The 23,795-nt window shown below is 35.5% G+C and overlaps 1 protein-coding gene across 1 annotated transcript in view; it reads left to right on the top strand.

The window, feature by feature from the left end:
* LOC109064915 (thrombospondin type-1 domain-containing protein 4-like) overlaps positions 1-23,245 on the top strand; it is a 49,457-nt gene extending 26,212 nt beyond the window's left edge. Inside the window, exons 6-18 of the mRNA XM_042755520.1 lie at positions 4,573-4,712; positions 4,913-5,117; positions 9,496-9,683; positions 12,256-12,382; positions 13,775-14,008; positions 15,098-15,227; positions 15,943-16,146; position 16,272; positions 18,992-19,165; positions 19,282-19,461; positions 21,271-21,450; positions 21,527-21,671; positions 21,755-23,245. Of these exons, the coding sequence (XP_042611454.1) occupies positions 4,573-4,712; positions 4,913-5,117; positions 9,496-9,683; positions 12,256-12,382; positions 13,775-14,008; positions 15,098-15,227; positions 15,943-16,146; position 16,272; positions 18,992-19,165; positions 19,282-19,461; positions 21,271-21,450; positions 21,527-21,671; positions 21,755-21,885 (2,039 nt within the window). The 3' untranslated portion in view covers positions 21,886-23,245. The remainder of the gene's footprint in view (positions 1-4,572; positions 4,713-4,912; positions 5,118-9,495; positions 9,684-12,255; positions 12,383-13,774; positions 14,009-15,097; positions 15,228-15,942; positions 16,147-16,271; positions 16,273-18,991; positions 19,166-19,281; positions 19,462-21,270; positions 21,451-21,526; positions 21,672-21,754) is intronic.
* Positions 23,246-23,795: the final 550 nt, after the last annotated feature.

Raw genomic sequence — 23,795 nt, 5'->3', positions numbered from 1 at the left:
ATCATAAATGCTTGTCAGTACATTCAGGAGTAACACTTTAACCATATTTCAAAGACAATAAGTAATTGAGATTACATTTAAAGATGTACTGAAGTCCTACATAAGTGGGTCAAAAAAAAAAGCATTGTAAAGTTTTCTTTTTAAAACCATACTAAAGTGCACCTCTTTTTCATGCTACGTGGCATTATAGGAAATGTTTGCAAGATGTCTACTGGTCGAATGAGTGTTTTGTGAGTTTTTCAGTAAGTAGTAAGCTAGTATTTCATTCGGAGTGGCGCTGGAGTGTGTCATCTGTCTGAGATCTTAATACTACTGACTCTGTAAAGAGCAAACAACCTGTAATATCTGCAGGGTGTGTGTGTGTGTGTGTGTGTGTGTGTGTGTGTGTGTGTGTTTCTGATGAAATCGCCTTTGATCAGTAAATCTGGGCTCGTCTTTGCATAACCTCTGCCCACTCTGTCGGCTTTTACATCCAGAATGTCTGAAAATGTGTCGGTTTTGGTTTTGCAGTGAGGTGGGCCAGGATTCATAACACACACATCTTGCTCAGCCAGTTGCAATACATTTACTTTATTTTGTTTAATCAGGGAATAATAAAGAAACAAGCTTGTAAAAGTAACATTTTAGACGGATATTATACACTACTGGTTAAAAGTTTGGCATACTGTAATTAAGTGGTTTTTTGTTTTGTTTTGTTTTTTTCAAAAGGAAAAATGAAAAACAATCACAGATTTCAACATAGAAAAAAATCATACCACAACTGTTTTCAACATTGATAATAATCAGAAATGTTTCTTGAGCAGCAAATCATCATATTAGAATGATTTCTGAAGATCATGTGACACTGAAGACTGCAGTAATGATGCTGAAAATACAGCTGCACATCACAGAAATAAATTACACTTTAACACATATTCACATAGAAAACAGCTGTTTTAAACTGTAATAAGTTTTCACATTTTTACTGTATTTTTCATCAAATAAATGCAGCCTTGGTGAGTGTAAGGGACTTCAAAAGCATTAAACAACCTTAATTATTAATTTTTGACCATATTTATACATACTGTAAATATGCTCAGGCACAGTTTACATAATGTTACTGTCTAAACATTTGATACTGTTAGTAAAATATTTGTGTTTAAAACAATAGAAACAAACTGATACAATACAAATGACCATACATTACTGAAGTGAAAAGTAAATCATTTGTTAAATGTTTGGAGAATCAGTGTTATTGTAGTATAACGCAGACACTGAAAGTTTTTATTAATATTTTTAATTAGTTTTTATTGAGTTTTATTGAGCTTTTTTGTAATTTTATTTTTATTTATATGTCTGTATATTTTTATTTAGTTTAATTTCAGTTTTAGTTTAACTTAAAGTTAAAATGAGAAATGCCTAGGCAACTAGCAAATTATATATATATATATGTATGTATGTATTGTTTTAACTACAATAACTTTGCTGAACATTGCACTTCTAATTCATATTTCACAACCATATTATAGACATTACATTTATTGTTGCATGATTTCAAACGGAGCAGACTTGTTTTTGTGAAATGTGAGGCTGAAGTGTGTGAATAGTTTTCAGGCTCGCGCTCTTCTTCTGACATTCCAGCGCTTTCTCGTGGTCTTTCTGTGTATCCCTCTTTCCCTGAACGGATTCCTCTCTCATCCTGTGCTGTTCTTTCTTTCTCTCGTCATCCCTCGGTCTTCCTGTGTGTCTCTCTGAGTTTGTTTAGAGACAGAGATAGTGGGGAAGTATATTTAGTCTGAATAGACTCACTGTCTGCACATCAGAGAGAGAGAGAGAGAGAGAGCAAGAAAAAGACAGGAGAAAATAAGATAATTCTTATGTATTCCTGCTTTTGCCCTTCTTTAAGATATACCTTTATGTCCATTATTTTTATTACTTTTATTGATGTTTCTTTCTTGTGCATTCCTCTCTCTCTGTGTCAGTCTCAGTGAATCTCTCTCTCTCTCCCTCTCTCTCTCTCTCTCTCTCTCTCTCTACCATTGTCTCCATCATAATCTCTCAAAGATAACTGTGATGCAATGAGAAAAGACGGGCTTGGAATCTCTTGCTCTTTTGTCAGTGTCAGCTGATTCTGACAGACAGAGAGAAAGAGAATCTCACGTAACCTGACCTTTGACTGACCGGATAAAGTCTGCTACACATTACAGCATTTTCTGGAAGAACCGCCCACTTAGACGTGAAGAGAACTGTGAAGTGACCAACCACAGTTTGTTTTGTGTTTAGGGGCGGGGTTATTTAAATTAGATTGTATTTATTCATTTATTTGTGTATAGGCCTATATATTTTATTTTAGTATTTTGTATGTGTTATTATAGTAATTATTTATATTTTGTATAAACCTTTTTTTTTATTTTTAGTTTTCATTTTAATTTAAAGATTTAGTAATTTGGTTACATGTCAGATTTATTTATTTATTTATGTGCTATTGTAGTGTATGTATATATATATATATATATATATATATATATATATATATAATATATATATATAGGAGTCCCACCAAAAGTTTGGAAACTATTTTTAATGTTTTTGAAAGAAGTAGGCTGCATTTATTTGACGGAAAAAACTGTAATATTGTGAAATATTATTACAATTAAAATCAAGAAATATTATTACAATTTAAAATAATTGTTTTTAAATTTATTATACTTTAAATTATCATTTATTTCTGTGATGCAAAGCTGAATTTTTAGGATCATTATCACATGATCCTTTAGAAATCATTCTAATATGATGATTCATTATCAAAGTTGGAAACAGTTCTGCTGCTTAATATTTTTTCCAGAACATGTGATACTTTTTTAGGATACTTTGATGAATAAAAAGTAAAAAAAAAAAAAAGAAGCTATGTTTTTAAAATATAAAATATTTTGTAATAACAATATACACTACTGGTCAGTAATTTGGGGTCAGTAATTTTTTTTTCTTTATTTTTTTTAAATAAAATCAATACTTTTATTCAGCAAGGATGTGTTAAATTGATAAAAAGTGATAGTAAAGAAAATATATTAGAATATATATTATTAGATTTTTTTTTTTTTTTTTAATAAATGCAGTTCTTTTTAACCTTTTATTCATCAAATATATTAGACAGCAGAACTGTTTCCAACACTCATAATAAATCAGAATATTAGAATGATTTCTAAATGATCATGTGATAGACTGGATGTTACATGAGACACTGAAGGCTGGAGTAATGATGCTGAAAATTCAGCTTTGCATCACAGGAATAAATTATTTTTTTAAAGTATATTCAAATAGAAAACTATTATTTTAAGTTGTAATAATATTTCACAATATTACTGTTTTTTTCTGCATTCTTGATCAAATAAATGCAGGCTTGATGAGCAGAAGAGACTTCTGTAAAAACATTAAAAATAGTAATGTTTCCAAACTTTTGGTCTGTACTGTATATATATATATATATATATATAAATATATATATATATATATATATATATATATATATATATATATATATATATATATATATAGTAGTATTTATTTATATTTTTATATATGGCCATCCATTAATTTCTCTCAGAACTGGCCAGAAAATGGCCCAGAAAACGATGTGAAATTTACAGCTTTTTCAAAGATTTGATGTAATTTCAAGTTCGGTAAGAGTTCTTCACAGAATCAGCCCGGCAGACTGAATAAAACCCTGTGTGCTCTTACTGCCGGACGGCAGCCAATCAGATTAGAGCTTGCCAGATCATGAAAGTGCTCTTTGTGTGCTCCAGATGAACGCACCGTAGTCCAGCTGAGACTGAAAATAGACAGAAAGACCAGAGAGCAAAAACTTGGATGGACCGATAAGCAGATGTTCAAAATATGTAACTAGATTTGTACATTTTCTAGAGAAACTGTGAGTTGTGTGTTGTATCTGTGTTAGTAAACACCATTAATAATGAGTGTTTTGATCATGACATTGATTAATTAATAATTGTAATTAATAGCTCAGGACTGTGTTGTGTTTGTGAGAGAGAGACTGATGCGCCTTGCATCCGCACCCGAGGGATTTCATGAGGTTCAAAAAGAGGACAGATACAACGGAAAATCAGGCCTTTTTCAGAAAGAGTTTCATTCACGAGGGCAGAAGGATCCATAAACCAAACTCACCCAATGACCATTTTCCACTGTATCTCTGAATTAAACCGTGTACTCCACCTTTAAGACCTTCTTTGTGCAAATGGTGTTTGTTATAATTAGCTAATTTCTTTGCAAGTGCAATGACTCTAGTTTTTAAGCTGTAAAATAATTTATTAAATTAGTTATTTGCCACCCATGCACAATGAATACATGATGTATATACAAACATGCTTATACAAGACACTTAATAAAGCACAATGGCTGTGACCTCAGTACTTACACTATTATTAAATGTGTAGTTATAAATGCCATCATGCTTATACAAGACACTTAATAAAGCACAATAGATCATTTGAAGTATGAGGTAAAGCTGCTACTGTGTGATGGATGTACAGTATGAAATGGCACTGAATGATGTTGTGGAGTGTTTTTCTCTGGCAGTGGGTCTGGAGCAGCAGTGTGAGCTGACCTGTCGACCCGTCGGGTATCGTTTCTACGTGCGGCAGGCCGAGAGGGTACGAGATGGAACACCCTGCGCAAATAACACACCCAACGATGTGTGTGTGGGAGGACGCTGTCTGGTGAGAAAACAGCTAGGCTGACATGCACCAATATGATAACATCACCGAAAAAAGCCACAGTGATTCCATTCTAAGTCTAAATCTGTGAGGACAGCATTACAGATCTTTAGTTCTAGAGTCTGGCAGCTTCATGTTTTACTGTAATGGTAATAAAGTCATTGTTTCCTCTGTGTGTGTGTGTACTTTTGTGTGTGCGTCAGAGCAAAAACCACCATGGTGTGTTGGGCTCAGGGTTGGTTCGGGATCGCTGTGGCGTGTGCGGCGGGGGAGACAGCACCTGTGAGAGGGTCACGGGAAGTTTCCAGAACACCAGCGTCCCGCTGGGCTACCACAAAATCCTGGACATCCCCCCTGGAGCCACGGCCATCAACATCACTGAGAGACGAGCCAGTCCCAACTATCTGGGTACGAACTGTGTGTGTGTGTGGGTCTGGTTTGGAATTATTTTCTGCAGTTTTTCTCCTTGAGGAAACATCCTCATTAAATTAAATACTAAATAATGTCTTAATGAAAGTGTAAAACTGCCTAAAGCTTTGTGTGAGGGCTAAGTTAAGAGTCAGAAAAGGTCTGTGTTAAACAGAAAGTCCCCTCCATGAAAGAAACACAAATATGGTGTATGTGTGTGGTCATTTTTGTTGTGTTTGTCTTTCCTTATGGTGACCAAATGTCCCTAAAATAATGAAACCTGAAAAACATTCATTATGCCAACTTAACTAGTGGAAAACAGCTGAATAAAGGAACTAAATTATATCTTATTTCATACATTTTTGTAATATTTTTCTACAAAAGCAAATGCATGAACTATATGTGATCACTGAAACTGTGGTTTGCCTTTGCAGGGCAGAATAGTTCACTCAGAAAATGAAAATATATTTACTTTCCCTCACAAAGTTCTGGTGACAGTGAATGGGGTCTGTTAAGATACAAAAATGGTGTGAGAATTACCATTTAAATGCATAAAGATATTGTATTGTACACTGGAAACACTTTAATTCGTTGCAGCCATATATATTTGTTTTTCTTAAATTATATTCATGGTTTGGTAGAAACTTTAAATTTTTTATCTAATGTTAATCAAAAACATTTATTTTACCAAAAGATGAAAATTATTATATATCAAGATATTTTCTTTAGACACAAGCCAGAGTGTTACTTAACGAGGTCAGTATAATATAATATTTATTTTGGCTTTTTTACAACTTTATTTCACCATAAGCAATAGCTAAATAGTATAAGAAAGTAAGAAATATAAGAAAGTAAAATTTTCACTTTAGATAAAACTAAAAACATTTTGTTAGTCAATGTTTAATTTAGTTTACTTATTATTAATAAAGACAGGAATGATCACTTTAAAAGACCATTATGTTTATTACAATGTCATTTTAAAATCTTTATTTTTCTGTTCTCTACTTAAAATAAATAAACAAATCATTTCTGCAGCCAGTCTGTGTTCCGCCCATCAATACTCTGGTGTCACGCCAAAAAACTATTAAAACTAAAATTTGTTTATATTGATTTTATTTGCTTTTAACCAAATCAAAACAAAACCAAATGTAAATAAATGGCACGATCATTTTACTTTTCAGTGTAGGTTTTTGTCATTTTGGTAGCTTGACATCCCTAGTCCCCATTCACCTTTGGAAGTAAAAGAGCAGCGTGAACATTCTGCTAAACTCCTTTTTTTTTTTTGACCAAAGAGTTTGCATTATAGGGTGAGTAAATGATGACAGACTTTAGCAGGATTAGTTATTTTTTAGGAATTATGATTATCTTAATTTAAATCAATGAAAGTTGATGGAAGTTCTTCCTGACAGTCATGAGTGTGTGCATGTGTGTGTGACTGTAAATGCATGCACTCTCTTACATCATGTATCGGGATATGGTTCTACCTGCTAATGTGAGATTAGTGTAAATTGGTCATTGTTTCTCGGTTTAAACTCAGCTCAGAGTTCAGACCTCCAGCCAAATGTTCAGCTCATAAACAACAGCGATCACTAGCAGAGAGGTATTTTTTAAATTCTTCACAGCTTTTGTTGATCACTTCAGAAGATCTAGAGCGTGCAAGTTTAAATTCAGATGATATTGTCCCATTGTTTGAGCCTGCGGTGCGTTTGGGGCGTTGATGATTCACTGTCCTGAGAGGGATGCTGAAACTACATTCATATTATTATTAGCCTGGACATGACTCAGGAATGCACAGATTCACGGCTGAGGATGCGTGGGGTTGGGAGGATCTCTCCGGGCCGGATTAGCTAATGCAGGCATGTTTTCATAAGTGAATATGACCCTGAGTCAGACTCATGGACATGTCTGTGTTTGTTTCTCCATACGCACAGGTCCATTTCTCTGTGTGTTCTAGCATGGTGTGATTGTACCCTGGAGGCAGACTGCTGTAGCAATAACTTACAATGACCAAACAGGGCCTAAAACAAACTTTTTGCCAGACCTGCCAATGATCGGTGACTTAAGGAAATTTACCGGCCTGAAATATTTTTTACCAGCCATGAAAAAAAAAAAAAAAACACCAGGCAATTATGACTACAAAATTTTAGATAATAGCAAAAAAATCACAATCCTTGATTCCAGTTTCGATACCTGCCTAGTTAATGTGTCAACAGTTTGGCTAGTCATACTAGTTTAAGTGTCAGTACTGATCTAGTTTAGGTCTTAGTGGTTTGGCTAGTCATACTAGTTTAAGTGTCACTTTTTTGTTCAGTATGATCTATATTTTGGTAGTGGTTTGGGTATTTATGTGCCACTAGTTTAAGTGTTCATACTAGTTTAAGTGTCAGGATTGGTCTAGTTTAGGTGTCAGTGGTTTTGGTAGTCATACTAGTCTAACCATCAGTGTTGGTCTAGTTTCGGATGACTTGTTTATTACTAACAGTTTAAGTATTAGTATTTCACTAGTTTAGGGGTCAGTAGTTTGGTTACTAATATTTATTTAACTATCAGTATTGATCTAGGTCAGGTGTCACTAGTTGAAGTAGTCATGCTAATTTAAGTATCCATACTTCTCTAGTTTGAATGTCAGTAGTTTGGGTAGTCATAATAGCGTAATTATCAGTGTTTGTGTACAGTGATCGCTAGTTTAATTATGAGTATTTAAGTATTTGTCAAGTTTCTGTGTCAGTAGTTTGGGTAGTTTAAGTGTCAATATTTGTCTAGTTTGGGTATCAGTAGTTTAATGATCATTTTTTAGGTATCAGTAATGGACTAGTTTGGGTGTCAGTAGTTTGGTAGTCACACTACTTTGGTTATCAGAGTTTTTCTAGTATAATTAACTGTAATAAAGTCATGATACTAATTTAGCTATCAGTATTAGCCTTGTTTAGGTGTCAGTAGTTTGTCTAGTTTGCGTATCACTAGTTGAATGATACTTGTTTAAGCATCAGTACTGAATTAATTTGGTTGTCAGTAGTTTTGGTAATCATACAACTTTGCTAATCAGTGTTTTTCTAGTTGAATTATCAGTATTTAAGTCATGATATACTAGTCTAACTATTTTTGGTCTAGTTTAGGTCTCAGTGGTTTAGGTAGCCATACTAGTTTAAGTATCAGTATTAGTCTAGTTTTGGTGTCAGTAGTTCTGGGTGGTTGTTTTAGCTTAAGTGTCAGTATTTATCTAGTTTAGGTATCGATAGTTCAATTATACTAGTTTAAGTATCAGTGTTAGTATAGTTTAGGTATCACTTGTTTAATAATACTAGTTAATACTTGTAAAATGATACACTTTATTAATGATACTAATAATTATCAGTGTTTGTCTAGCTTATTTTGATCAATATCAATTTCAATCAGTATTGGTCTTGTTTAGGTGTCAGTAGTTTTGGCTAGGCATACTAGTTTGTGTCAGTATTTGTCTACTTTAGGTATCACTACTGTTCTGGTTTAAATGCCAGTAGATTGGCTAGTCATACTTCTTAACTTATCAGTGTTTGTCTGGTTTATTTAATCAGTATTGGTCTTGTTAAGGTGTCAGTGGTTTGAGTAGTCGTACTAGTTTAAGTATTAGTATTGTCTTGTTTAGATGTCAGTAGGAGTCATTTGTAATTTAATCGGTGTGTTGTGAATAGCACAGCTTTGATTATTTGGTCTCAGAAGAATTTGATGACTAATGATATTAGGATTATTAGGGATCTATTTCATTGGTAGACACATGAGGGCCGTACACATTAGCTTAAGTTTAGTTTTCTGATGTCTGTGCTTCATCCTTTCCTTTCCATTCCTCTTTCTTTGACACTTCGTCTATGAGCTCCTCTTGGAAGAGAATTCCTAGTTTCATGTGATGTGTGATCATGGTAGGAAACTCATAAAAATCATCACAAGCAGAATAGAGATCTGTAATTACAGACAGCTAAAAACAGCCTTCCACACGTTCCATAAACAAATAATGACTCAGATGAATCGAAAAGAAAAAAGTCTTCCAGGAACATGTCTGTTACGTTGTGTCAAAGGAAGGCAGACGAAGGCAAATGGTGCAATTTCAATAAACTTGATTTAATAAATACAAGCCAGAAAACCACAAGAAAACACACAACTAAACTTAAAGTAGAACAGACAAAGGCTAAGGGAGAACTGAGGGTTAAAGTAGGGGAGCAAACAAAGGAACTGATGAGTTAATTAATCCAACACAGGTGAGAGACTAAGTAAAACTAGGTCACAGGGAAACAAGTTAACTGAAAACCAGGACAAAAACTAAACATAACCCTAGCAATATCTAGCTCTGTGTGTTGTGAATGTGAGTCCCTCGTGTCATTATTGCATGTGTTTGTGTCTGCAGCCCTGCGCAGTGGAACAGGTCAGTCGGTGGTGAACGGACGCTGGGCGGTCGATCCTCCGGGAGAGTATCCGGCAGGAGGAACCACCTTCCTGTACAGCCGACCCAAAGCTGGACCTCAAGAGCAGGGAGAAGAGAGAGGAGAAACCCTCAGTGCTCCTGGACCCACAACAGCCCAGCTGCAGCTATACGTAAGCACACACATACACGCGTGTTCATGTAGTGCATTAGAGAATTTAGGAAAAAGTCTGGCTTGTGTGTGATGGAGCACCAACTCTGAACTGGGAGGTTTTACTGCAGGAAAGGACGGAAGGAGTGAGCCGCAATTCTGTCTATACATGCCTATTGTGTTTATTGATGATGATGATATTATATGACTATAACACTTCTCCTAAATCATGGTAGGAGCTCTCTCGTTTTCCAGTTACGGCTTATATCAGGAAACAGTATGAGACGATACAAGAAAGTGTTTTAAAGTAATAGAAATACACACATTATTAGTATTTAAGTAGTGATTAAATATCAGTATTGGTCAGGTATCAGTAGTTTGGGTAGTCATACTAGTTTAAGTGTCAATATTTGTCCAGTTTGGATATCACAAGTTTAATGATACTAGTTTAACTATCAGAACTGGAGTACTGTAATTATCAGTCTTTAGTTTAATTATCAGTATTTAAATAGTGATGCTAGTTTAATTATCAGTATTTGTCTAGTTTGGGTGTTAGTAGTTTTGGTAGTCATACTAGTTTAGGTGTCAGTGTTTGACTAGTTGAATTATCGATATTTAAGTTGTGATACTAGTTTTAAGTATCAGTATTGGTATAGTTTAGATATCACAAGTTTAATGATAATAGTTATGTTTCAGTATTGTCTAGTTTAGTTATCAGTGGTCTGGGTAGTTATACTAGTTCTAACATAAGTAATGGTCTAGTTTAGGTGTCAGTGGTTTGGGTAGTTATACTAGTTTAAGTATCGCTATTGATCAAGTTTAGGTATTCTAGTTTAATGATACTAGTTTACACTTCATTATTGGTCTAGTTTAGGTGTCGGGTTTGGGTAGTTATACTAGTTTAAGAATAAATATTGCTCTAGTTTAGGTATCTCTAGTTTAATGATACTAGTATATGTTTCAGTATTGGTCTAGTTTAGGTGTCAGTGGTTTGGGTAGTCATACAAGGACACAGAAGTAGTTAAATCAACAGAAAATGGGTGGTTTTACTGAAGTCTCAAACAGTGTAAAGTGCAATGCATGAATAAGGCGCTGCGATGCGAAGTCTGGGGCAAATAAATAGTGTCTGTGTAGTGTGAGACACGCTGATCCATCACTCGCTGGAGCCTGGGAAAAACAGAGGGAGAAAACACCATAAGCGGGTGAAATGGAGAGTTTACTCACCCTTTCTTTCTCTTCTTCTGCTTATATCTCCTCTTCTTATTGAAGCTCAGGTGTGTTTGATCAGCACGTGTAGCCAGAAAGTTTTGACCAAAGCTATAGGTTTTAACTGAATGAGCTGCTTAAATGCACATTTGTGACCTTGGACCACTAAACCAGTCATAAGGGTAAATTTTTTTAAATTGAGATGTATACATTGTCTGAAAGCTTAATAAATAATCTTTCCATTGATGTATGGTTTGTTATGATAGGATAATATTTGGCCAAGATACAACTATTTGAAAATCTGGAATCTGAGGGTGCAAAAAAATCTAAATATTGAGAAAATCATCTTTAAAGTTGTCCAAAAGATGTCTTTAGCATTGCATTTTACTAATGATAATATATTTTTGATATATTTATGGTAGGAAATTTACAAAATACCTTCATGCAACATGATCTTTACTTAATATCCTAATGATGACGATAATTTTGACCCATACAATGTATTTTTGGCTATTGCTACAAATATGCCTGTGCTACTTAAGACTGGTTCCAGGGTCACGTTTAGTCTTTCATTAGATGCTTAATGCTGCCAACAGTATAACAGCAATACTTCACAGGATTAAACTTTGCAGTAATTTTGGATCCTAAAATATTTTTAGCATTGTTTAATGTTATAAAAATTCAGTGCATCTATTCTTATTATATTTGCTTCAGAAAAAAAATGCACATTTGTATTCTGTATTTTTCTGTTGTGTTCTGGTTTCATATTAACAGAGTGTTTAGTTACAGCATAGTTGCAACTACATGGCAGTTTCTTAAATATTTTATATTGTGCATTAAAAAGTTTATATTTAGAATCAAATCCATAATAAATATAAGTATTTGATGATATTACTTCTACTTGACTTTATTTATATATGTGACCTTGAAGGAATCCAAAAGTAATCAGATTACAGTACTTTCATATTGTGGTCCTTGGATTACATTACTGAATACTTTTTTCATTAAGTACTTCGTAACTGTAAGGGAATATAATTTTTAAAGTAACCCTTCCAAGCCTGAGTATCAGTATTGTTTAGGTATCTCTGGTGTGATGATGCCAGTTTAGACTTCAGTGTTGCTCGTGTTTAGGTGTCAGTAGTAGTCGACACAGTAACAGCGTATCATCAGTTTGGTTTTGGAAGAATTCCATGAATAACGGTGAGCTCATGTACTCCAGCTTTAAGTGCATGCAGATTTTAGGAGTGTGTGAGTGTGTAGGAGTGTGTTTTAAAAGTCTGTGAAATACGGCCGATGCTAATTGGAATGCGGTCATGGAGTGAGACGTTACCATATGCTGGAGTTTATTAACCTGATTTTTCACTGCCTCTCTCTCTCTCTTGCTGTAGATTATTTTCCACAGACAGAATCCAGGCATAGACTACGAATATTACATCCCAGTGGAGAAACGGAGGGACGGAGAGAGAGAAGTACACCGAGAGAGAGAGCGAGGACGGGCTGCACTCCGAGAACTCAGTCAGTTATCCACAGTCTCCTTGTCACACTCTTTCTCTTTCTCTTCTTCTTTCTCCCGCCATCTCAGGTTCTGTTTTTCCCTCCTGACGATCTTCTCTCTCACTCTAAATTTACAGTGTTTATATGTGTGCGTCGTGCAGATATATTTCACTTGAGCAGTCTTCTCTTATTTCTCTCATCACTTATTGGCCACTGCTGAGACCTTTTAAGGTCATTACAGGAGAACGGGCCTGCGACTGTGTGTGTGTGTGTAGTGGGCAACAGAGGATGATGTTTAACAGAGTTTTTATCAGAATGGGGTCACAGTGAGAGTATGTGACACGAGGCTAAAAGCATGAATCAGGCTTTAGTTCTGTGCCAACCCTACTAAAAACGATTTTTGGTGGAACTTGAGAACAGGCTAGGAGACCAACTAAATCAGCTTAAACCAGCTAATACCAGTACACCACGGGCTGGTTTAAACTGGTCTTTTCAGCAAGGGATTAAAACCTAGTGACACTGCCTTACTGTCCACTCCATACACAGACTGCAAGGTTACCTTCTGAAGCAGCATCCTGGAAAGGGAACCTTATCAGTGACTATATATTAAAACAAAGTCTGACACAATATATTGCTAAGATAACAGAATATTCTAAAGGATATTCCGACGTGCAGTACAATTTTAAAGAGAGTATGACGATTTCTGAAAACATGAACAACAGCAGCTGTTAGCAATGCAACAATTCAGATGCACTGGTGCAAAGCAAATACTGTACCTCACTACATTTATTTATTTTTTTATTTTTTATGTTTGCACAAAATCTGATACTTTTTTTACAACTTTCCCTTGTGATAAAGTGTGCTTAATTGTAAGTGTATATCAAATCTTAAAAGTATATTTTTTTAAACTATATTTGCAGATAATATAGTAATATTAATGTGATGCAAGTCCATTTGAGTGTACTTAAAGAGACTTTCATGACCGTGTTTCTTAACACATTTAAGTACATTACAGATGTGTAATTACAAATATATTTAAATATGACACAAGTTTTAATAGAAATGCCATTGGTTTTTAGTTTATCATAAATACTTGTCAGTACATTCAGCAGTAAAACACATTTCAAAGACAATAGAAGTAATAAAAAACCCAAAAAAAAAAAAACACAAATAATATAATACAAATAACACACAAATAATATAAAAATATAGTACATTTTTAATTTCAAATAGCATGCAAGTGCCCAAAAACATATTTTAAGTACATGTTATTTCTGTATTAAGTACTCTTTTAAAAAGCATACTTAGGTGTATTTTTTTTCCACAAGGTTTTAGTGTAGCATGAGTAATTGGTAAGTGTTTAGTTCTAGACAGGCAGCACACTAGGTTTGAGCTCTTCTGTCTGTGCTTCAGGTGGCGTGTCAGTGGCAGTCGACAGCCCTGTTGCTCCTCCGCCTGTGTCATCTTCTGCCTCCTCATCTTCCTCTGTATCTGATCGATGGCCACCAGAGAGGCCCCGCCCACAGGGCCTAGGACCCAATCGTAACGCTCGGATCCCTCCAAGAACAGACCTCCCATTGGACAATCAGCCTGTGTTTGTGTGGCGAAGAGGCGCGCTGACAGAATGCACGGCTACCTGTGGAAAAGGTCAGAGAATAATACATTTTAGAATGAGTGTATTAGAATGATGAAGGATCATGTGACACTGAAGACTGGAGTAATGATGCTGAAAATACAGCTTTGATCACAGGAATAAATTACAGTTTAACAGATATTCATACAGAAAACAGCTATTTTAAATTGTAATAATATTTCACAATATTACTGTTTTTACTGCATTTTTTATCAAATAAATGCAGGATTGGTGAGCTTAAGAGAAAAATCTGCATACTGTATATCAACTGCATATATTTTGTAAATGACAGCTCTCTTTAGTACATTATAAATCCACAGTTTTGCTCCACATGGATCACCGCTTCAGATTTTACAGCAGTTGAAAGCACACATTACTGCTTTGAGAAGCTCTTCTTTGAACCTGTGATCCAGAGTGGACGTGGTGGATTAATACTGTGTTTATTTGTAATAGGAGAGCTGGAAACACTCAGAGAACATGAACCCATTGCCTACTGACATAGAAAGACAGCCAAGCGCTGTGGAACAGGGCGTACATGTGCCAAACTATTCGGGAGTTTCTCTGTAGGGCTGTGTGTGTTTTTGAAGGGTTTCTCAGCTGCTCACCACTGGTTTTGATTAATATGTTTTGCCCAGTGTGAATTTGCACTCTGCTGCCTCCTTCTGGTGAGTTTAAAGAGCCACAGACTGACATTGTGCACTCTTGGTGTTTGCTTAGGCGAGCAACACTATTACTATTGCTAGATCACCCAAAACATTTATAAAATGTCCTCACCCTCAGGCCATCCAAGATATCGATAATTAATTCCTCATCAGAAGAGATTTGGAAAAATGTATCATTACATCACTTGCTCAGCAATGATATAGCAAAGACTTTAACTGATGGACTGGAGTGGTGTGGATCACTTGTGGATTATTGTGATGTTTTCATCAGCTGATCGAACTCTCATTCTGACGGCACCCATTCACTGCTAATGAGCAAGTGATGCAATGCTACGTTTCTCCAAATCTGATGAAGACACAAACTCATCTCATCTGTATTATGAGTGTGTTTGCTTGTTTTTTTTTTTTTTGATGTGTGCATGTGTGTTTGTGTGTATTCAGGCTCTCAGTACAGAGAGATTGTGTGTGTGAATCGACACACAGAACAGGAAGTCCATGAGAGGAGGTGTGACTCCGCAACCAAACCTGCGCCAGAGGAGGAACCATGTAACGTTCATCCCTGTCCACCGTTGTGAGTAACTCTGCATGTGCAATAAATTAATTAAAGGTGACAGTAAAGATATTTATAACATTACAAAAGGTTTCTATTTCAAATAAATGCTGTTCTTTTGAACTTTCTATTCATCAAAGAATCCTGAAAAATAATCTAGTAATGCTGAAAATTCAGCTTTACATCACAGGAATAAATTGAATTTTATTGTTTATTCAAATCGAAAGCAGTTACTTTAAATTGTACAAATATTTAACATTTTAAGAGTTTTTACTGTATTTTTAATCAAATAAATGCAGCCTTGACGAGGAAAAGAGACTTATTTAAAATAAATAAATTCAATCTTACTAACCCCAAACTATTGATTGGGGGGGGGTGTGTGTGTGTGTGTGTGTGTGTGTGTGTGTGTGTACTAATAAGTATGTGTATGTATGTAATGCATAAACAGAAGTAAACACTTCTAGAAAACTAATAACTAAACATTTTACATATAGAACTAATTGCATGGAATGTAATGCATAAACAGAAGTTCATCCTTCTAGAAATGTAGTAACTTGCATATTTAATTACAGATTAAATATGAAACAGTTTTCTGTAATCATGCCTGTAAGGGCTCTAATAAAACATCAGATTTCTGCTGGTCCACCTCCTGCACCACAGACTTACTGTATGAATCTTTTAGGGTTGCTGTATGGGGTTTATATGAGTATCTCAGTGAACTTTTGTGTGCTTGTAGCTGGGATATGGGCGTGTGGTCTGAGTGCAGTGTTTCCTGCGGCTGGGGTGTGCAGCAGCGTCACATACAGTGCAGGCAGAGTTTTGGGAATCGCTCAACCATGGTTCACCCTCAGCGCTGCTCCAGTCTCACCCGCCCCAACGCCACGCAGCCCTGCCACCCGCGCGTCTGCTCGCACTGGGAGATCAGCACCAACTATATAACGTAAAAACACAATTTCTTTAATAAGAGTAAAGATAATTATTTTTATTATTTATTTATTATTTTTTTTTATTTTTTTTATTGGAGCAGCTGTGTTTTTTTTATTATTTTTTTTTTATTAGAGATAGGGTAAGGAGTTATGCACTGTGAAACCCTCTCATTAAAGTTGTCATTGAACTCCTTTCCCTTGTGCATTCATTAAAAAATGTTTAGAGGACAAGAAGGACCTTAAAAAGGACCTTAGAGGACAAAAAGTTTATATTAATATTTTTCTACACTTTCACTGACACCAACATCAGTCCTGATCATAATTACCAAAAATGTCAGTTTTTATAATTCATAATTAACAAAATCATAATTAATAACATTTATTGAAATGCCTTTTTTTCACCCTTTAAATGCTGGTTTGTTTACATAATACCACTGTTGTTGTTTTTTAATGAAAAATAATAATAATAAATTAATTCCAGTCCATATACAAAATGTACAGTTTTTTTTATTACTACAGTCTTGGTTAAGTCAGTGATTGGACACTACATTAATTGTGATATATTATTATTTTCTGTGCAGTGTCAGAATAAAAAATAAAAAAAACATACACACACATTTTTCAGTACACACATAAAAACCACACTCTGATATCTATTCCCAGTATACCCACACAATTCAATAGGCCTTTTTTCAGCAGAAAACATGAACAAAACAAGTATTTGCTCCATAGTTAATAGGAAACAGCTGATAATAGGAAAATAGTTCAAATTAAAATAAATAAATAAAAACAGTAAAAATCCTGAAGGCTTGCTCACAGAACAAAAGCCTATTAACAAAGAATGCATGATTTTATGCTTCATTGGCACTGGGAATAAATATTGCAGTTTTATTAGGTTTAATTTTAATGGGAGACATTTTTGTCCTTAAAGAGAGAGTTCACCCAAAAATGAAAAGTACCCCATGATTTACTCACCCTCAAGCTATCCTAGGTGTTTGACTTGTTTTCTTTCAGACGATTACAATTTGAGTTATATTAAAATATCCTGGCTCTTCCTAGCTTCATAATGGCAGTGAATGGGTGTTGATATTCAATGGTCCAATAGAATTCCAATTGACTGCGTCCATCCATCATAAATCAGTCTCTACTCGTCACCGGGGGTTAAAGGGTTCGTTCATCCAAAAATGAAAATTAGCCTTATAAATTACTCACCCTCATGGCATCCTAATGGTATATGACTTTCTTCTTTCAGATGAATCCAGTCATTGTTATATTAAAAAAATTTATTTGATCTTTCAAGCTGTTTAATGGCACTAAGGAGGTGTTTCATTCCTTCAGTCCAAAAGAAGTTAAATAAAAAGCGCCCATCCATAATAAAAAGTCTCATACATCCCAGGAGCTGAACAAAGTCCCCCTGTAGTGAATTGATGTGTTTTTGTAAGAAAAATATCCATATTGAAAACATAATAATCACTTTAATGTAGCTTGCGCCAATAGTTGTAAACGGAAGCAGCTCCAGGAGCATGACGTATGGAGGTCAGAGTTGCGCATGTGCTGGTGAGTCTTGTGAAAACCAACGCTTGTTTACAAGATCAAAGGAAGCAAAGTTTCCTTGCTTTAACAAAGGAAAACCAGTCTCCTCTTGGCTTATATCTAAATCCTTCTTTACAAATCCTCGTTTTGTACTTCTAATTAGTGACCGTTGTTTTGTTTTGATCTTTCCGCTGCATTTCCGCGTGCGTCACTTCTGAGCAGCGCATGCACAAAACCAACCTCCATACATCTTTCGCCCGGAGCTTTTATCGTTTACAACAGTGAGTGCAAACTAGATTAAATTGATTGTTTTAAATATGGATATTTTTCTTACAAAAATGCATTGATTCGCTACAGGAGGACTTTGTTAACCCCCCGGAGCTGTCTGAGACACTCTGACTGGATTCATCTGAAAGAAAAAATTTAACTTCTTTTGGACTGAAGCAATGCAACACCCGCTGAGTGGCATTAAACAGCTTGAAAGATCAACTAAATTTTTTTTATATAACTCTGACTGGATTCATCTGAAAGAAAAAAGTCATATACACCTAGAATGCCTTGAAGGTGAGTAATTTGTGGCCTAATTTTCATTTTCGGGTGAACTAACCCTTTAATAAAGGTCTCCTGATGCGAATTGGTATGTTTTTGTAAGAGCATCATCCACTGGAATGCTACTCTCTCATGGACGCATGTACTGTACGAGTACCTCATGGGGTAATTTTCATTTTTGGCTGAACTATACCTTTAAGGTCCTGAGTGTAATCATTTTTGTACATGGTGTAAAATAGATTTATGAAAATAAATGAGGGTGAAATATTAAAATTAAAAAAAAAAAAAAACGTTTGGCGAAATGTTTGTTGTTTGCATTAACAACAGCCAAAATTATTTAAAAAAAAAGAAAAGGAAAAAGTTAAAAATGTCCCTAAGGATGCACTAGGGTCAATGCTCCTGTGCAGCTGTACACATGCAGATGGATGTTTTTGGGCACTGCGTCTTGCACAGTTTTTTTTGTCCAGCCTCAAGCATTGCATTTCTAAGAGGCTGCGTTAAGTGAAAAATAGTCCAACTTTTAAAAATGTGTTGTTGTTTTATACTGTTTTTAAATGCAAAATTATTTCTTGTGTTAATTCCTCCTAAGAAACGTGTTTTGATATGGGTCAGATGAATCCAGAATAGTTCATCCAGGCTAGTTGTTCAGGCAACCCACTGACTAGCCGATTTAGAAAATATGTGGTTTTGTTCAAGTCTGTAAGTGTGTGTAAGTCTGGTCACATAGACATGTTTGAGCTGACTGTGTGTGTATGTAAATGTGTCTGTTTCCCACAGTGCTCAGTGGATTGTGGAGTGGGAAAGAGAACCCGGAGCGTGCGCTGTGTCAGTGACCATGGCAACACTGTGAATGACAGGGAGTGCAGTGACAGGCTCCGCCCACAGCGCACAGAGGACTGTCACATGGGTCCATGTGTCACTAACTGGTACTTCACAGACTGGACAAACACTGTGAGTACTGACCAGTGAGATTCATGCTTCAGATTCAGGTCATTTGATTAAATTCTATATTTATGTAGTGATATTTAATTAAATGTGGGAAATGTTTCTCTGTCTTTCTCTGTCAGTGCTCTGCAACATGCGGGCCGGGCGTCCAGCGGAGAGAGGTGGTGTGTTTGACCGGCGGAGGCAGGAGAGAAGGAGACGGAGGAGCGGAGTGTGGGGGGGAGAAACCGGCTGATATGAAGGCCTGTAACGGGGGCCCCTGTACACCCACCCACCTCTGGTACACCGGACCCTGGGGACAGGTGAGGGCCGTCTGCCTACAGCATATATCAGTGAATTATATTCCAGCGTTAAGGTCTGTGTTAGAATAGAATAGAGTCAAAGAATGAAGTCTAATAGAATAGAATAGAATAATGTCGAAAAACACATCAAATTAAATGGAACAAAAAATATAATTGAACAATGAAGAGTAGAATACAACTGAACAAAACAGGTTCTATTTATATTTCAGATTATATTTATTTATTAAGAAACCTTGACCCTCTAACACTAGCACTCTCTATTAAAACAATACCCTCTAAAACTAACATCATTTCATTATTAAAAAAAAGCCCTTGCTACATGTACTGTGTTAGACTAACCAAGAACTTAAAACAGCACACAAAAAAAATGATGCTCTTTTGTTGGTTTTGATTGCGTCCATTGTCCTCATTTGTAAGTCGCTTTGGATAAAAGTGTCTGTAAAATTACTGAACGTAAATGTAAAGCTGCATAGAATAAAGATGAGTAGAACAGAATAAAGCTAAATATAGAACCATGTTGAATACAATAACAGAACAGAACAGAACAAAACATAAAAAACCAACTATAAATAATTCAAGATAATTACAAAAATAACAAACACAAATAAAAATAAAAAGAATATCATGTTAAAAAACTTGAATTAAATGGAAATAATAAAAAGTATTAGAACAATATAGAGATAAACTGAATAGAATAAATATTAATAGAATAGAATAGAATAGAATAGAATAGAATAGAATAGAATAGAATAGAATAGAACAAAGTTAAATATACATTTAAACAAAATAATGTGCAGCAAAATAATAGTGCAGAACAGGTAAATAAAGTTTAAATAATTAGATTGTTTAAAAAATAGAATAATATAAAATAGAAAAGTATATCATCAAAGAAAACCAAAAAGACTAAAACAGTTGAGCTAAATATAATAGAACAGTGTTGAATAGAATAACTGAATAAAGTTGCACAGAATAAAGCTGAATAAAATATAACTAAATGTAGAACAATGTAGAATAGAATAACTGAATGGAACAGAACAGAACCAGTAAATTAGAATAAAGTTCAAATAATTAAATTGGAGTGTTCTTAAAAACTCAGAATTATGTAGAATAGAAAAGGAAACCGCAAAGTAAACCTAATAAATTTAAATAGAGCTAAAATATAATAGAAAAATGCTAAATAGAATAACGTTGAATAGAATGGAATAAAATTGCATAGAATAAAGATACATAGAATAGAACCAAGTCAAATGTAGAATAATTTAGAATCTAATATCTGAATAGTACAGAACAAGTCAATTAGAATAAAGTTTAAAAATTCAATTAGAACAAAGATTAGATATTTAATTCATTAGAATAATTATCATAATGCTTTAAATAGAATAGTTAATTGAATTATAAAGGGTAATTCAATTAGAACATTCTAAAAATAGAATACAACAATGTAAAATTGAATAGCATCGAAAAGAACATGGAATAAAGATGAATAGAATAGACTAGTATGGAATGTAATAGAGTCGTCCAGTAAGCAGTCTTCACTCTTGCCAAATTTACACTGCGAAGATGGCACAGAAGCTCCTCTGAAGTGGCATTTAGGTGTCTTTACACAGCCTGTTTAATGCTGCTCAGAGGTGGCATAAATGCATTTACACAGCAATAACAACTGTATACCTGCAGTGGGTCTCAGCAGACATGAGTTAGTCTGGCTTTTAGGCAGCATTGCGCCGTTACACTGGATTTTAAGCAGGTACAGAGCAGCCTTAGCTCAGCTGTGTAAAGACCCCTTCTGTTTTTGGACTCTCTGTTGAACAGTGTAATGCAGCGTGTGGAAGCGGCACCCAGCGCAGGGACATCATCTGCGTGAGGAAGACAGGAAGTGACTTCACCGTGAGCGCTGCCAGTGAGTGCTCACACCTGGAGAAACCGTCTCCAGTGCAGCCGTGTGAACTGCAGCCCTGCACACCGCAGTGGTTCACCACCGAGTGGAGCACGGTGAGGACGGCTTCATCTGTCCTGCAGGTTCTTTCCTTCCTCTGCTGTCACTGACTTCCCCTCTGTGTCTGTCCAGTGCTCTCGGTCCTGCGGTGAAGGGGTGCAGACGCGGGAGGTGCGGTGTCTCACTGCAGACAAACAGCACAACGCAGCCTGCGATCTGGATTCAAAACCTGCTCATGAGCGCACCTGCAACACCATACCCTGCAGTCCCTTCGAAGGTGTGTGTGAGAGTGTTTTTGAATTCTGTGTAATGATTCCGATTATAATCCCTCTCTCTCTTCCCATCTCTCTCTCGTTGTAGATGAGAATTGTAAAGACAGACGACATAACTGCGTAACGGTGGTCCAGGCTCGTCTCTGCGTCTACTCTTACTATAAGACCGCCTGCTGTGCGTCCTGCACCCAGAGTGCCCAGCGGGCCAAAAGACATTAACCCTGCACAAGCCACAGAGACGTCAGGTTCAGAGATCCACCACCAGAGCCAAAACTCAGCCAATCACAGATCTGTCAGAGGAAACAGCCAATCAGAGGCCATTCAGGTTCAAAAGGAATTCCAGGAGAGAATTCCAACTTGAACTGAGCTGAGATCAGCATACCTTTAAAGTGAAATTTTGTTAAAAATGTTATCGCATACGGGCTCATAGGCTCAAATGATTCACAGTAGCTCTTTTCCCATTGGTGACGAGTGTTTAGTACACTATACTGTTATAACCATTCCTTAAATGATCTTTAAACAAATGCACTAACATCACAGGTCCACATTCTGGACACATATATGAAGATATTGTTAAGTGGGAACAATTCTAGAAGTTGCTTTAGTGCTTTCGTCACACATTAAGCATTTATAATGGTTTCTTTTAATTGCAAGTCAGTGGATACAGAATCTGGTATTTGAACCAGTAATCCGTCTCATTTATTCGGTTTATGAGTTGTGCGACCAAAGTATGATAAAACAGATGACAAGCATTAATTACACACCTAATGTGCGTGATTAACTCCTAATTGTTGTATGAGCACTAAAAACCTACTGTTAAAAAAGAGAGACAAATATGACATTTTCCAATTAAAATCATGAACATGCATCATAATTACTGCATAAAAGTGATAGATTATTATGCAAACATTGATTCTCCCCTCAAAAATAGTCCCTTTGGCCTTGTCTCAGTGCCCGAAGTGGTCCTTAAAATATCAGTACTTCAGCAAGAACATAAATACTACAGCATAAGTGCTCATGACCGTCTTAAAATAGCACACTTAAAATAGTGTAGTGAGTGCAGTGTGAACAGAAATCTGGAAATCTACTATGAATCTAGTCCATTAAGCTATTATGAGAAGATGAGCATCATGATCAGCTCTCTGTATTTGATTCACTCTTTATTCTTTAGGTTGGTTTTATCTGATTGTATATCAGTTGGTTTGGTGTTTCATGTTTTTGTCATTTTTTGTGTGACATGTTCTTGTTTGTGTTTTTTGGCTTTGTTATTTCTGGCTGTTTTTATTGGTTGCCCTCATGTAAATTAAAGCAATAGTTCACCCAAAAATGAAAATTTGCTTAAATGTGCTCATCCTCAGGCCATCCAAAATTAGGATGAGTTTGTTTCTTCATCAGGTTTGTAGAAATGTAGCATTGCATCAGTGTCTCAGCAATGGATGCTCTGCAGTGAATGGGTGCCGTCAGAATGAGAGTCCAAACATCTGATAAAAACATCACAATAATCCACAAGTGATCCACAGCTCTCCAGTCCATCAGTTAAGGTGTCCATCATTAAACCTGTTTTAATTAAGCTGTTAAGAATATTGACTCATAATTCATAACTTATTAACTTTAAAAAGTATTAATATGTATTATTAACTATTATTTAATCAAATTTTAGAAATTATTCGAAGTTAAAAACATCTTAATGATGGATCTTCTCCAAAAAAACACAGCTTTTGGCTTCTCCAGATGTTAACTGATGTTTTTATCAGCTGTTTGGACATTACATCGTGTATGGCCTGAGGGTGAGTACAGTTTTAGCTAATTTTCATTTTTCTGTGAACTACTCCTTCAAAATATGGCCATTACAGATTCGAAGCCACAATAGCATTACTTGTTTTAATTCATTATTATAAAACACTGAGCAGTTTTGTTGTGCAATTGGTATTGTGTAATCTAAGGCCTAAATGGTCCATATGGATATATGCGCAGGTAGAAATCATTTAGGGCAGCATTATTTGTGTGGTTTATTCATTTCATAAGTATTAAATATGCAAATAGTATAGTGATTTCTGTCAGTCATGTACAATACAAAACCATTGCTCTTGGATCAAAATAGATCAAAAATACTCTCTAGTATCACAATA

The sequence above is a fragment of the Cyprinus carpio genome, unplaced genomic scaffold (genome assembly GCF_018340385.1).
Source record: "Cyprinus carpio isolate SPL01 unplaced genomic scaffold, ASM1834038v1 S000006714, whole genome shotgun sequence".
Lineage (NCBI taxonomy): Eukaryota > Metazoa > Chordata > Actinopteri > Cypriniformes > Cyprinidae > Cyprinus > Cyprinus carpio.
This window is presented reverse-complemented; position numbering and strand designations above follow the sequence as displayed.